Source organism: Oryctolagus cuniculus, chromosome 7 (assembly GCF_051225735.1).
Source record: "Oryctolagus cuniculus isolate XC-2025 breed Fujian yellow rabbit chromosome 7, ASM5122573v1, whole genome shotgun sequence".
NCBI lineage: Eukaryota > Metazoa > Chordata > Mammalia > Lagomorpha > Leporidae > Oryctolagus > Oryctolagus cuniculus.
This window is the reverse complement of record NC_142873.1, coordinates 155,036,452-155,051,241: the sequence shown is the minus strand read 5'-3', so window position 1 is coordinate 155,051,241 and position 14,790 is coordinate 155,036,452. Positions and strand designations below refer to the sequence as shown.

At 57.8% G+C, this 14,790-nt stretch overlaps 1 protein-coding gene across 6 annotated transcripts in view; it reads left to right on the top strand.

Annotated features, from left to right (window-relative positions):
* FHAD1 (forkhead associated phosphopeptide binding domain 1) overlaps positions 1–14,790 on the top strand; it is a 122,130-nt gene that overhangs the window by 40,433 nt on the left and 66,907 nt on the right. For 4 of the 6 annotated variants that reach the window (XR_007915796.3, XM_051836582.3, XM_089301479.1 and 1 more), the window contains exons 5-9: positions 1,649–1,758; positions 3,460–3,696; positions 8,560–8,683; positions 11,166–11,296; positions 14,324–14,413. Coding sequence is in view for 5 of the 6 variants with exons in the window: in XM_051836582.3 (XP_051692542.3) it covers positions 1,649–1,758; positions 3,460–3,696; positions 8,560–8,683; positions 11,166–11,296; positions 14,324–14,413 (692 nt within the window). In the remaining variant the exon portion in view is untranslated. The remainder of the gene's footprint in view (positions 1–1,648; positions 1,759–3,459; positions 3,697–8,559; positions 8,684–11,165; positions 11,297–14,323; positions 14,414–14,790) is intronic. The other 2 variants (XM_070079259.2, XM_051836584.3) reach the window with 1 other exon arrangement.

Sequence of the window (14,790 nt, the reverse complement as noted above, 5' to 3'; positions counted from 1 at the left end):
TTTCACTGCAAAGAACCGCATCAGTTCCTCCCTCTGCAAGAGGACGAGGACACCCAGCGACAGCACAGAGTCCCAGTGGCAAACGTCAAGTGCACCGCTCAGAGCCGTCTGGTCTCAAGAGCAGAATCAGGAAGTCCTTCCGAATATTTCTGTTGCCGCTGAAGGATTTAGTTCGGGGTGGATGTGAGTAAATTGTGAAGTGTTGGACTGAGTTATTGCAGGTTCTCCCAACCTAACAATGCCAGGACCCCTGAAGGTCACAGAGACAGCCCTTGTAATGGTCCGGATAACTAAGAAAACCAGGCTATTTAAATGTCCATCAAGTGGGCCCCAGAGAAATACATTCAGATGCACTTGTACAATGCTACTGTTAAAAAGATAATGTTGGGGGGGGGGGCGCTGTGGCACAGCGGGTTGAAGCCCTGGCCTGAAGTACCTGCATCCCATATGGGCGCCGGTTCTAGTCCTGGCTGCTCCTCTTCCGATCCAGCTCTCTGGTGTGGCCTGAGAAACCAGTGGAGGATGGCCCAAGTGCTTGGGCCCCTGCACCTGCGTGGGAGGCCCGGAAGAAGCTCCTGGCTTCAGATCGGCACAGCTTCTGCCCTTGCGGCCATCTGGGGAGTGGGCCAATGGATGGAAGACTCTCTCTGTCTCTACCTCTCTCTGTAACTCTTTCAAATAAATAAAAATAAATCTTAAAAAAAAAAAGATAATGCTGGGGCTGGTGCTGTGGCATAGCAGGTAAAGCCACCACCTGCAGCGCCGGCATCCCATATGGGCACTGGTTCAAGACCCAGCTGCTCCACTTCCAATCCAGCTCTCTGCTGTAGCCAGGGAAAGCAGTGGAAGGTGGCCCAAGTGCTTGGGCCCCTACACCCACATGGGAGACCTGAAGGAAGCTCCTGGCTTCTGGCTTCAGATCGGCCCAGCTGCAGCCATTGTGGCCAACTAGGGAGTGAACCAGCGGATGGAGGACCTCCCTCTCTCTCTCTCTCTCTCTCTCTCTCTCTCTCCCTCTCCTTCTCTCTCTGTGTAGATAATGCTGGTGGGCGTTTAGCCTGGCAGTGAAGACCCACACCCCACGTCAGAGCACCTGACGCCCGAGAGTGAACATGTCAGACTTTGGGGCTCTATGGTTTGTGTCACCACTGTCCAGTTCTGTTTTGTTGCCTGAAAGTAGCCACAGGCTGACTGACTGTGGCTGTGTTCCACTAAAACTTTATTTAAAAAAATATAAACAGATCCAGCCCCAGAGGGATTGTCTGCCACGCCTGCTCTGTGTCACGTCTCCTTTAACCCTCACAGCAGCCTTTGTCAAATGCATGTTCATGTCCCCAGATTATTTACATGGAAACCAAGCCTTAGGGACACTAAGTGACCTTCTAAGGTCACCACCTTTTGTGTGGCATAGAAAAAAAAAAAGGCTGGAGGGAGGTCGGAGTGGAAAGGGCGTGCTGCGTAATGGGGCCACAGAGGCGCTGACTCCTCCCCTTCCCCGGTTTCCGGCTTCCGCGTGCCACTGGGTAATTCTCGCGTTAGGCACGATGCGGCTCTCAGAGGGCCAAGGAAGGTGAGGGCCGGCTGGCAGTTCCGCTGGCCCGGGGAGCTCACGGGCCTTTTGTGCCCCCTCTCCTTGCCTCCGCCTTAGTGTGGACCAGTGCCATGGAGATGTCGGAGCAGTCCGTGGCCGAGGGGATTCCTGGGGCCGTGCCCCCCACAGAGATCTACCTGGACCACGACCTGGGCCAGCAGGACAAGGTGAGGGGTCTCTGGGGCCACACTCCCAACTTCTCCAGGTAACGTGAGTGCCTTGTGAGGCCACTGCTGATTGGTTCCTGGCTGAACCACCATGTTCAGGTTGCCCTGGGTTGACCAACAGAAGGCTGCCTGTGCACGGAGCTGGGAGACAGCAAGAAGCAGGGTGTGTCCATGAGGAAGGGGCCTGGGGAGGGGGTGCTCCCGTGAGAAGGGGCGCAGGCTGCTCAGCAGAAAGGCAGGCGCCAACGCAATACAGCCTCATACCCTGCAGGCTGCTTTGTGCTGCAGCGCCCAGCACAGGGCCTGGCACATAGTAGGTGCTCAATTCTTGAGTTTGTTGAGTGAATAGTGAATGAGCACGTGGCTGGGCGTAGAGACTTTCGGTGGCTCTTACGGGATGGAGCGGGGCGAGTCCACACTTCCACACAGAATCCAAGCCATGCCTTGAGGCTTCACCACCAGCGAAGGGAGACCCGTGGTGGCAGCTGGCAAAGCCACGCGGGCTTCCCCGCAATGACACCCTGGCCTCCCCCAGGGTAGGGAGCCAGAGGTCAGCTGGCCAAGACGTACCCATTTGATCTCCTTGCAACTAGCAGAAATTGCTGAAAGGGCGGGGTTTCCTAAAAGTCGTGGTGGGGGCGGGCGTTCGGCACAGCTGTTGAGTTGCCTGTGAACCCATCAGGGTGCCTGGCTTGAGTCCCAGCTGTGTTCTCATCCAGCCACCTGCTAAGGCCCTCAGAGGCTGCAGGCGGCGGCTCAAGCCCCGGTCCCTTTCACCCACTCCTGAGACCTTGACTGAGACGCAGGAGACAGGAGTCAACCAGCAATGCGAGCGTCGCCCTCTCTCTTTCTCCCTTTCTCCCTCTCTTTCTCCCTCTCTTCTCTCTCTCTCTCTCTCTCTCTCTCTCTCTCTCTCTCTCTCTTTCTCTCTCTCTCTCTCTCTCTGCCTTTCAAATGCAGTGAACAAGTATTTTTTAAACAAATCAATAAAAGTTCTCCCAGGAGATCCTGCAGCTGTGTAGGAAAATACCCCTGGGAAATTTTTCTCCCATCTTCCAGACTCTTTACTGATGACTCCTGGTAGAAAGTGCAAGGGATTTTTTTTTTCTTTCTGGGGAAACCTAACCAGTCCTCTGACTCCAGAGCTGTCTGTTCTGCGGAGGGGAGCCTGGGTGAATGATGCCTGCAGGTGGCGACTTTTCTGGGAGCCCCACAGAGAAGTCACCATTGCTCCAACATTTCCCTCCAGACCCAGTTACGGGGCACAGAGTTTACGTGACTCACCAGAAGGGACAGGTGGCACCAGGAGGGGAGAAAGGGGAAAGAAGTGGTCGCGAATATGCTCAGTTATTTAAAACTACAGAGCATCTCTGCGATAGGCAGAATGCGGTGGGACAGGATGTCATTCCCCTAATTACCTTTCCTGGTCCGCCGTGTGCAGATCTATGAGTTTATTTCCTAAAAATATTCTAAGTGAACTTTCTGGCAGCCCAAGTCCCCCAGCAGGGCCGTGGTTCTCACAGGAAGGGTGACCTCGGGGCTGGGGACGTCTCCATGCCTCTCTGGGAGTGACGGAGGCAGCCCAGGAATTTTGCCTCCCCCCTCCCTGCCTGCCCTCACCTGCCCGAAAGGGCTCTGCACGGGCTCGGCCTCCTGCCTGGTCCTACGCCCAGTGAGCGCCCCTGTCTGGTCCCCACCCAGGACGAGATAATCCTGCTTTTGGGCAAAGAGGTCAACCGGCTCTCGGACTTCGAAATCGAAGCCAAGTACAAAGACGCCGTGATCGCCGGCCTGCAGAACGAGGTGGCCCTGCTCAGCCAGAGGCTGTCCGAGGCGGCCGCCTGCCGGCACAGCGAGCGGCACGGCGCACACGGGCTCCATGTGCTGGATGACGACATCGAGGCCAAAAACAAGGAGATCCAGAGCTTGAAAAGCCAGGTAGGCCTCGGAAGCCAGTCGGTCGCAGCCTTGGAGCCGCCATGCAGGGGGACAGCTCGTGGGGCAGAGCCGAGGCCGGCCCCCGAGAGAGAGAGGTGGGAGAACGGGCAGGACCACGCACCCACAGGACCAGAAGCTACACAGGATCTCAGACAATATGGGTATTTTTTAATTAAAAAATTTATTTATTTGAAAGGCAGAGTTACAGAGAGAGAAGGAGAGTCAGAGATCTTCCATCTGCTGGTTCACTCCCCAAATGCCCACAACGGCTGGGCTGCATCAGGCAGGAAACCTTTCCAAGGCTCCTGCATCGGTGGCAGGGACCCAGGTACTCAGGGGATCTTTCACTGCTTTCCCAGGTGCATTAGCAGGGAGCTGCATCTGAAGTGGAGTAGCTGGACTTGAACCTGTGCTCATACGGCATGCTGGAGTTGCAGGCAGCAGCTTAACCCGCTGTGCCACAATGCTGTTCCCTACCGATTTATTGTGTTTATTTGAAAGGCAAGTGATAGAGGGAGAGATAGACGTCATCCATCCACAGGTTCACCCGCCAGATGGCTACAATGGCTGGGCCAAGCTGAAGCCAGGAGCCAGGAGCCAGGAACTCCATGTGGGTCTCCCATGTTGGTAGCAGGGACCCAAGCACTCAAGCCATCCTCTGCTGCTCTCCCAGACCCCTTAGCGGGGAGCTGGATTGGAAGTGGAGCAGCCGGGATGCAAACTGGTGCTCACAGGGGATGTCAGGGACGCAGGCAGCTGCTTCACCCGCAGTATTGGTATTTTTAGCATTTCTTCACTGGACAGGCAGAGAGACTCGCACAGGCACCAGCCCGGCACACAGAGCCCCTATCCAGAGGTTCACTCCTCAAGCGCCCGCAATAGCTGGGGCCAGGCCAGGGCTGGAGTGAGGTCAGGAACGCAGTCCAGGTGCCCCCATGAGTGGCAGGAGCCCAGTGACTCGAGCCTCACCCCTCCCTCCCAGCCTCTGCATTAGCAGGAAGGGGGAGTTTTTCCTGCCAGGCCGAATGCTGGCCCCTGACGTCAGCATGTGTTAAGCTCCCGCTGCACACAAGCACTGGAACAAAGTGCTTTACGTCCGTGTTGACGTGAGTCTCACACTCCCTGACGCATCCGTCCCGCAGCTGAGGGGACTGAGCAGGCCCCGAGCCGCCCAGGAACGGGCTAGAGCTTGCAGGGGAGCAGTGTGACGAGCTCACGTCCTCCACCCCTGCTTCTCATTCCCGCCCAGCGCTGTCACTTTGGTACCCACGGGCCCCAGCGGCAGAGAGGGAATCCCACGGTGTCCCACCCACAGGGGTCTTCCTGTAGCTCCTGAAGGCATTACTGTGTCACCAAAGGGAAATCTCTTCAAACAAAGATTCTTCACCTGGAATTCCTGGATCGTTCCGGTCATCCTGCCGTTCTCTGAAACTGGATCCAAATTCCTGCTGGATTTGTTTTGTTTTAGGAATTTTTAGAACTGGCCATTGAGTTGCATGCGTAAGTTATATCTCAAGGGGATGGGTGAATTTTGGTCTCAATGCTGTCATGGGGATGGGTGTCTAGAGGCCTGATGATTGCAACTCTGCTAGGAGGTCCACATCCCATAAGCAGTGATGGGTTCAAGTCCTGACCCCATTCCTGATTCCAGCCTCCCAGGGGATGGCTCCCGTGGTTGGGCCCTGCCACCCACACGGGAGACCCGGCCTGAGTTCCTGGTTCCCTGCTTCAGCCTGGCCCAGCCTGGCCATTGTGAGGACTTGGGAAGTGAACCAGTGAATGGGAGTGCTCGCTCTCTCTCTCTCTCTTGCTCTCTCTCTCTCTCTCAATGTGTTAAATAAATACATTGTTAAAATACCCTGCCCTGGTGCCTGGGGCCTCCCTCCACTGGTTCCCTCCCTGCCCGTGGCCTTTCTCTTCTATACCCAGCTCAAGGTGCCCAGTCTCAGTCCTGGACAGAGTGTCCTGAGGACGGACGTCCTTCCTGCTCCGGGAAGCCAGGAGATCCTATCAGAGACCGTGAGCCCCGCAGGGACAGGGCTGGGCCCAGCCGCCCGCCAGAGCTCTGTTTAATAGGATCCTGTCCCACATGCTCTTCCAGGCTCTGGGAGTTCGGCAGGGACCAGGGCAGACGTGAACCCTGCCTTCCCCTACCCCGTGATGTTCCGATGAGGGAGACAGAACACACAAGGGAAGAAACACGCGTGTGCTGCAATAATTCAACAAAGGAACAGCCTTCTGCGGGAACCACTCCTGAGGGCAGCGTGGGTGGCAGCCACGGGGGAACGGCTCCTGCCGGCGCTGCTCGGCCCTGTCCTTAGCTCCACACCCAGCGGCTTTCTCAGGCTGGGAGCCCGGTTTTGCAATCAGATGGAGAAGTAGCCTTTCCAGTAATTCTCCCACTCGGAGCTTTCCTGGGCCAGGAGCGAGCATGATAAATTCTCACGTCTCCTGGGTCCTGATCTGAGTCTTGCTTAAGGTGTCTAGAGACGGGGTGGGCTGCTGAGACGCTGCTTCGGATACACGCATCCCACATCCGGGCGCCTGGGTTCGAGTCCCGCCTCCGCTCCTGGGTTCAGTTTCCTGATGGCGCAGGTAGCAGGGCCCCTGCCACTCACATGGGAGAGCTGGACTGAGTTTTGGGCTCCTGCATTTGGCCTGGTCCAGCCCTAGCTGTTGTGGACATTTGGGGAGTAAACCAGTGAATGGAAGATCCCTCTCTGTGTCTCTCTCTCTCTGTGTCTGTGTCTCTTTCTCTCTCTCCCTCTCTGCCTTTCAAACAAAATGACAATTTTTTTCTACAAAAATGCTGAAATGTCTAGTGCTGTGTGGGAAGTCATGTGCCCCAGGCCTCGGCCCCCCACTCGATGGTCTCCCCCGGCGACCAAGGCAGCCCTGGAGGCTGCAGTTGGTCTGAATCCAAGTCCAGTTCTTCAGGGCCACATAGCCAGCGGAACGTTCAGCCGGAAGTGACAGCCGCGTGGTGGGCTGATCTATACCTCTGGAAGTTCCTTTGCACACCCCCCTCCCCCTGCCCCAGCCCCTGAAACCATGTGCCTGGCCATTCGCTCTCCGGGATCTGCGACCCACTGCCACGAGGCCTGCAAGCGCTCGTGCACCGTGACAGCAGCGGGGTTACCAGCCCGGAGCCACCGCCCTTCCTGGCGCTGTTAATAGCCTGCGGCCCAGTGTGCGCTGTGTCACACAACAGAGCAGGCACTGAGCGTTGTGGGATTTATGCCCATCACAGCGACGCGGGTATTTACGTCGGTAGCAGAAGTAATGACCGCGTGGAGTTGTCTCGCGATCAGGAACCCCAAGTCCCAGCCCTAAGTGCCCCAGCACTTAGACTGAAATACTTTCCATCAGGCAGCCTGGAGCCTTGGGGAGGGGCAGTCTTCCCATCGCTTCTGGAAGTTTCCGTACTGTGTCTCTGGAATCGTACAAGTGAAAGCATGAAGGAGAAACGTTAAAGAAAATCCCAAAGTCTTTTAGGAGAGAGTTGTATTTCCCCCGCTCCAACTTTGCAAAGCACAACCCTGTAAAAGGAGTCAGGGGAGGGTGGGGACAGAGTGACCTTGGCCCCCCCTTCTCACAACCACCGCTTTCCCAGTGCCTCAGGTGCTCCAGAGAAAAGTAAGTGCAGTCGCCCCGAGTGGCTGGAATGCAGACCGCGATAGACAAGCCCTGTAGACCTCGCGGCGCAGGTGCTCCTGTTAACACTGAGCGGCAATCCCAGGGCTGCAGGGCGGACACCAAGAACACAGACCATGAGCGCCCTCTGGTGGCGGTGCGCCCGGTGCCCTCAACGTCCTTAGCAGGACTTCTTGTATTTTACCTAAGTCACGATCACGTTAGTGTTTGAGCCAAGAGAAGGCTGTGGATGCACACAAAATCTCACCCATGTCCCTCCCCCCAAGACCGGCAGGAGACGCCACAGCTAAAACGCCGTGCGGTAACCGCGGCTCTCACCTGCGTGGTCTGGGCACCCTGGCAGGCACTGACTCAATGAAACTCTCCACGGTGCCGTGAGGCCGGCACCCCCACCCCCACCTATAGAGTGAAAAACCAGGGTGGCCTCCCTGCATCCAGGAGGGCTCTCAGTGGCAGAGACAGAACCGAGAGGCCAGGGCCCTCTCCAAGCCCAGGCGGGGCCCTGCAGCTGCTGCCGGGGGCTGGGACGCAGTGGGCCAGCCTCCTAAAGGCTGGACTGGGCCGGAGCACCCCCTCCAACCAGCCCAGCCAGCACGAGCCGGCGACTGCACCCACACATCGGGAACTGCCTGGGGAACCCCACTCAGAGCACTGAGAGGCTCTGTGGACAGAATAGTGCCTGTGTGTGGGCTTTGTGAGTTCTGGAATGTTCTATGAGACGTGACCTTACTGTCATTTGTATCAATTAATCACTCATCAATATATTAATTAATAATTATTCATCTTCTATGCCAATTATTGATGGATATTGATTCTATTACTTAGTTTAAGAGCCTGAGCCCCTCTCTTGAGCTCTGCGCGGGATCCATTCACTGCCAGGTTATCTGGAAACAACGCCTGTTTGTGGCTGAGCATCCGCAGGTTGGAGGGACTCACGGGAAGGAACCAGGTGCCCACAGCAGCAGCTGGGCCTGGGCCCGACTGTGGACGCAAAGATAAGATCCATGTTTTGATCACACAGGAAGTGGCAGCCCTTGAATGAACAGACCCTCACCTGTGCCCAGAAAACTCGGTTTCCCCAACACCCCATCGGGAAGCGCAATGCGAGTCTATGTGTCTGAGCGCCCGTGCACCTCGCAGACCTGGGCTGGCCCCCGTCTGACTGTGTGCTGCCTCCCCCGTCTGACTGTGTGCTGCCTCCTCCCGCAGATCAGTGCCCTGCAGAAAGGCTACAGCCAGGTACTATGCCAGACCCTGTCCGAGCGGAACTCGGAGATCACATCCTTGAAGACCGAGGGTGAGAACCTAAGGAAGAACAATGAGATCGCCTCCGGTGAGCTTCTGGAGTTGGGCCCGGGAGCTCCCACCCCAACCCCATGGCCACGGCCATGGCAGACATCACCAATCAACCACCACACTTCTGCTCTGGGAACTTGGATGCAGCCTCAGCAGTGACTATCATTCATCCTCCAAGAGGTTTTTTGTCATCCAGTTCCCAGCACAGAGTCAGCCCTGGATGAATTCTGCAGCAAAGGTTCTCTGTCCTCTCTCTATCTCTCTCTCTCTCAAATTTATCTATTTTGAAAGTCAGAGTTACAGAGAGAAAGGGAAAGAAAGAGAGTCTTCCATCCACTTGTTCACTCCCAAGATGGCTACAATGGCCAGAGCTGTGTTGATCCAAAGCCAGGAACCAGGAGCTTCTTCCGGGTCTCCCATGTGAGTGCAGGGGCCCAAGCACTTGGTTGATCTGCTGCTGCTTTCCCAGGCGCATTAGCAGGGAGCTGGACTGGAAGCAGAGCAGCCAGAACTTGAACCGGCACCAATATGAGATGCTGGCATCACAGATGGTGCCTTTACCTGTGATGCCACAGCACCAGCCCCAAAGGTTCTCTCTTAACACAAAGACCTGCTGAGCACTGATCCCACCCGGCCAGACCTCCGGGCAGAATCTGCACGCGCACCGCTCTCTGGGTGTTTTGCCTGTGCACTTGGGCGTGAGCTGTGCCAGGCTGGGTGCCGGTGCCGTCACAGAGGCTGAGTGCTTAGGGGGCCAGGTGCTTGTCCAGCTCCGGCCTCAGGTACCTTCTCCCCACCACCCCGCCGGCCAGAGGGGCTCTGCTACTCAGGGACTGGGGCCAACAGAGGCCACCACACCTCTTCCACAGTGACAGGGCAGAGGGAGGGACAGGCACTGGATTCACTCTTCCACCCGAGAAAACCGGCCAAAGCAAAACAGAGACACAACCTGAAACAGTGGCTTTCTGCTGTTGGACCCGAGAAGCCCATGACCTTGATCCTGACCCTCAAAATGGGATGAGCCTGATGGTCGCCTGAGCTTCGGGCCTCAAGACAGAGTGGCCAGGCCACAGTGGGGAGGGGGATGGGATCCCGCGTGGAGCCCAGGGGTCTCCCCATGGAACAGGGGAAGCAGAGTGCAGGCAGGGCATGGGGAGGGGCTACACAGAGCGCCCCCATATCTGCAGAGGGCCCCCGACAAGTCTCAGCTGAGCAGAGGGAACCTCCTCTCCCACTCTCGGGATGGAGAAACCTCGTAGACGCACGAGGCATTCGGCAGAGACCCGAAAAGCCTGTCTGGGTCCTGAGGTTGAGTGAGCTGTGGCCCGAGGGCCGCCCCGGTCTGGCCGGACAGGGCTCTCTGGCCAGCCCCAAAGGGATCCACCTGCTTCCATGGAACTCGGCCGCATCCCGGGCCTGGGCTCTCTTTTATGAAACTCGGGATCCTAGTGTTCTTTAGTGTGTGTCCCCGATTGACACCTGCCACTAAACTGGGACGGATGTCCTGCCCAGAGAAGACCCACGTGAGAGAATCCAGTGCCACGGCCTTGATTGTACGCTCTTCCCACCACTCCTCACCCCGATAACGTAGCAATGGGTTAGCATTAGCTTAGTCCCAACATTCAGGGGTAAAACAGCAACACACACGACCTCACCCAGTGTCTGTGGCTCGGGAATGTGGGGCGACTGACAGCCGGCTCAGGGTCGCGCACGAGGCCGCAGGCTGGCGGATCCCCTTCCAGAAGGGCTCACGCGGGCGGTTGTGGGCTGGAGGCCTCAGTTCCTCTCCCCTGGGCCTTCCCTGTGGCTGCTTGCGCGTCCTCCCAACATGGCGGTTGGCTTGCCCCGGACAGAGGGAGCAAAGAGGAAGCCACAGGGCCTTCTGCATGCCAGCCTGGGTGGTGACGGCCACCGTTTCCACAGTATCCCCACTGGCTGCACCCACCAGCCCTGTGCAGGTGGGGAGGGGGCTGCAAGGGGGCACAAACCCCAGGAGGCGGGGACTGCTGGGGCAGTTGGTGGAAGCTACAGCAAATAAGGACAGGGACCACACAGCGGGCACTGGTGTCGGCCGCTCTGCTGGGCTTCTCCTCCATCTCCTTCGGCCTTTAGAGTAGCTCCGTGGACTCCGTGGGAGGCTAAGTGACCTGCCCGAGAGCACTGAGCCGAGAAGTGTAGAGACAGATTCCAAACTCGGCAAAGGGTGTATCTCTGCCCACCCACCCCATGCCACCGCAGCCCCTGTCACCAGCCCCTGAGGTGTTGCACCAGGAGTCCGACCCCATGGCCGCTCCTGGCTCCTCCCTCTGCAATCCCCAGGCAACACCCCATGACTGATCCTGTTTCCACCGAGACCTTAAGCAGTCAATGTCCGGGGGGCTTTTTGGTCTCGGCCCCACCCCAGCTTCTGGGTGCGTGGGGACACCTTCCTCGGCACCAGGCCGGTGCGCACGGTGGTGACAGTGGCAGCGACGGCACCGTCCTGACTGCTGGCTGGGCCTCTCCCACCCCTCCCACAGGAATGGTGTCATCTTTGCAGAAGGACGTGTTAGCCAGGAATGAGCAAGTTCAACAGCTGAAGGAGGAGCTGGATCAGCTGAAAAGCCAGAACAAAGAGAAAGACCACCAGCTGGAAGCCCTGGGCTCCAGGGTGAGTGTCGGCGGCCGCTCAGCTTCCCGGGGCCACGGGTGACGGGCGGCGCCGCAGGAGCCACTAGAGGTTTACCTCCGGCCTGGCCTCCCACCTCACTCCCTCCTCTCACACCGCGGGGCGTTGGGCCAGTGCACAAGGGACAGAAGTAGGGCGGCTTCCGGGTGGCCCGAAGCAGGAGATGCCCAGCTAGAAAGAGCCAAGGAGGGGCCCGGGGCTCTGGAGCCTTTCAGAGAGCTGCGTGCACAGGCTCGGAACCCGCGAGGCGTGGGTGCACCTGTTGTTCATCAGCTCACAGCTCATCCCAGCCACGCATGCACCTGTCCGCGTGTGTTCCCACGGCAAGGCTTGGTGGGAAAACAGAGGAGAATCTCGAAGGGCGCGCCAAGGGGGCTGTGAGAGCCTCACCTCGTCTCTGTCACCGCAAGCGGCAGTCACCATTACAGAGGGGTCAAGGTCAAGACGCAGAGGGGTCAAGGTCAAGATGCAGATGTGCCAACTTCCGTTTCTTCCCTTAGACCTGAGAGTGCAGACTGCTCTGTGTGAGGTGGACGGAGAGCCTAGCTGAGGGCTTTAAACGTGACTTTGTTGGCAAATTTTGCCTTCCCTACTGATTTCAGAACCTAGCCTGGGGGTAACCTAGCCTGGGGGTAAGATTTTTCAGCATGTCTGTGGCTTGTCAAAGGAGAGCCTAAAGCCCTCCCCCACCCAGGGCCAGCCATGGAGATCGATGGTGCCCACCTGATGGGTTAGTCGGGTCTGCGTGGGAGCTGAGGTGGGCTTGGCTCCCGAGGGTCAATGACAAGGCCACTGCCCGGGCGACAAGTTGCATTCATCACCGTACCCCCCCCCCCCGGGGCCAAGGAAGGGCAGGGCGTGAGCAGGCATCAGGCAGACGCGGGCCAATCCCAGAGCTTGCTTTTTTTGGAACTTATTCGGCCTCCACTTCCTCATCTGCCAGATGGGGGTAACAAACTCTTTTTCTGCGAAGTGAGAGGTTGGCCCCAGTTCTGCCTCGCCACACCCTCTGCATTCGCTACTCCAAAGCAGACAGACTTCCTGGGTTACATGGGAGTGCTGTATTATGTGGTGAGTGTGTGCAGGGGGCCCACACGAGCGTGTTTACGTATGCACATGTGTGTGCATATGTGTGTGTGCCATGAGCAAGTATGAGCACATGTGCATGCCTCTGCGTGAGTACATGTGTACATGTGTGCGCGTGTACATGTGTGTGCGTGTGTGTACATGTGTGTGCGTGTGTGCACGTGTGTGTTCCTGTGTTGAGGAAGGGAGTGGGCCTTGGAGTTGCTTCTGGGGGAAGAACAAGAGGAAAGTAGCACCTGCTGACCTATCCCACCTTCCGAGTGCATCTGGGTTGTTTTCGTCCTCACTTCCCCTTTCTCCTTGACCTTGGGTCTCCTCTCTCCTGTGCCCAAGGGCACTGCATCACAAACCTTTGAAACACCTGCGTTTCGCTAACATGCGCGTGTCATGTGTGTGAATGTTAGAAAAAGAGGTGCATACTATTGGAAAGCAAAGTCAGAAAGAGAAGGAAAGATACACCGCTCTGAAAACTCGGGGTTCGTCCCTGTGGTTTCTGTGCGCTACCCAGACAATCTGCAGACGCAGCTCTGACAGTGGGGTTGTACAGAACACGCACAGTAAAACTTTTTTAGACATTTATTTATTTAGTTGAAAGGCAGAGTTACAGAGGGGGGTGGGAAAGAGACAGAGAGAGAGAGAAGTCTTCCATCTGCTGGTTCACTCCCCAGATGGCCGCAATGGCCAGGGCTGGGCCAGGTCAAAGTCAGGAGCCAGGAGCTTCTTCTGGGTCTCCCATGGGGGGGCAGGGCCCAAGCATTTGGAAGATCTGCTGGTTTCCCAGATGCATCAGCAGGGAGCTGGATCGTAAGTGGAGCAGCCAGGACAGGAACCGGTGCTCATATGGGATGCTGGCTCCGCAGGCTGCGACCTAACCCACCAGGCCACAGCGCCGGCTCCCGTATTGTGCAATGTAACACTGCCGTCCCGCTCTGCCGACCTGCAGCTCTGCCGTGGCTGTGGGAAGCTCTGCGGTAGACTCGTGCATGCACACTGCACCCTGTGAGACTGCAACCTGTCCTGGGCAGAGTGGGTTCCTCTTTGTTATCGCTGCTGGGCACGTTCCTGCCCATCCTGAGAGCGCCCTGGAACCACGGCCTTCACTGACTTCCCCCGCCCTGGTCCTTAGCTTGCACTCCCACAGGAGAACTGGGGCGAACAGAAGTCACAACGGCACACCCTTCATCCCTCCCCCCACACTGCCCAGAGCGAGGCCGGGCAGTTCCAGCCCTGAGAAGCAGTGGGCAGGAAGCACCGTGGTCCATCCACGCTCACGGGGGCTCCTGGACCTGAACCCCACGCAGCCGTGTTTTTCTTCTGGTCTAGACTGCTGGCCTTTGGAAACACCTTGAGGGCCGGTGCTGTGGCATAGTGGGCTAAGCCTCCACTTGTGGCACGGGCATCCCATATGGGCGCCAGTTCTAGTCCCAGCTGCTCCTCTTCTGATCCAGCATCCTGCTATGGCCTGGAAGATGGAAGTAGAAGACGGTCCAAGTCCTTGGGCCCCTGCACCCACATAGGAGATGTGAAAGAAGCTCCTGGCTCCTGGCTTCAGATCAGCCCAGCTCCTGCCATTGCGGCCTTTTGGGGAGTGAACCAGTAGATGGAAGACTTCTCTTTCTGTCTCCCCCTCTGTCTATAACTCTACCTCTCAAAGAAATATTTAAAATTCATTAAAAAGAAGAAGAAGAAGGAAACGCATTGAGCAGCCTCTGTCATCAGGTCTCGAGAGGGGCCCACCTAGGGGCCACTGCAGGGTCACGGGCCCCACCGGACACCGCGGTCTCGCCCTCTGAGTCTGGGTGTGTGACTGCCCTGAAGCAGCAGGGGGCGCCCTCGGGGTCCACGTGAGCCTGGGATCCCTCGGGCACCACCTGCCGCGGCCACCCGCAGCCTCTGACCCTGCTGCCCTTCCCGCTCCCACAGTGCTCAGCACTGAAAGAAGAGCTGAAGCGGGAAGACGCCCAGCGGGAGCTCAGGGAGACCCAGGAGCAGGAGCTGAGAGTCTGCAGAGCCGTGAGTGGACTGCCCTGGGGGCCCCCCAGACACCGGACTCTGACCTGGGGCCCTGGGCCCACGACAAAGCACAAGGCTCTGGGGCTCTATGTCCGTAGCCTTGTAAGCCTTGAACTTGGCTCAGCCTCCAGCCCCAAGCAGGAGATGGGATGGGAACACCCAGGAAGACAAGGACTCTTGGGGCAGCTGGTTCTACCTCCCTGCTGGGGCTCCCCCGGGGCTGGGCTGGGGTTGGCTCAAGGATAGCGCTGGGGACAGGAGGCCGGCCAGCCTGCCACTGCCTGCTGCCCAAGGGCCCCGGACCCGGGCTTCCCAAGGCTCCATTGCCGCCAGTTTTATCACGGGCACACCACTGTTCTCGGCACAAACTTCTCTCT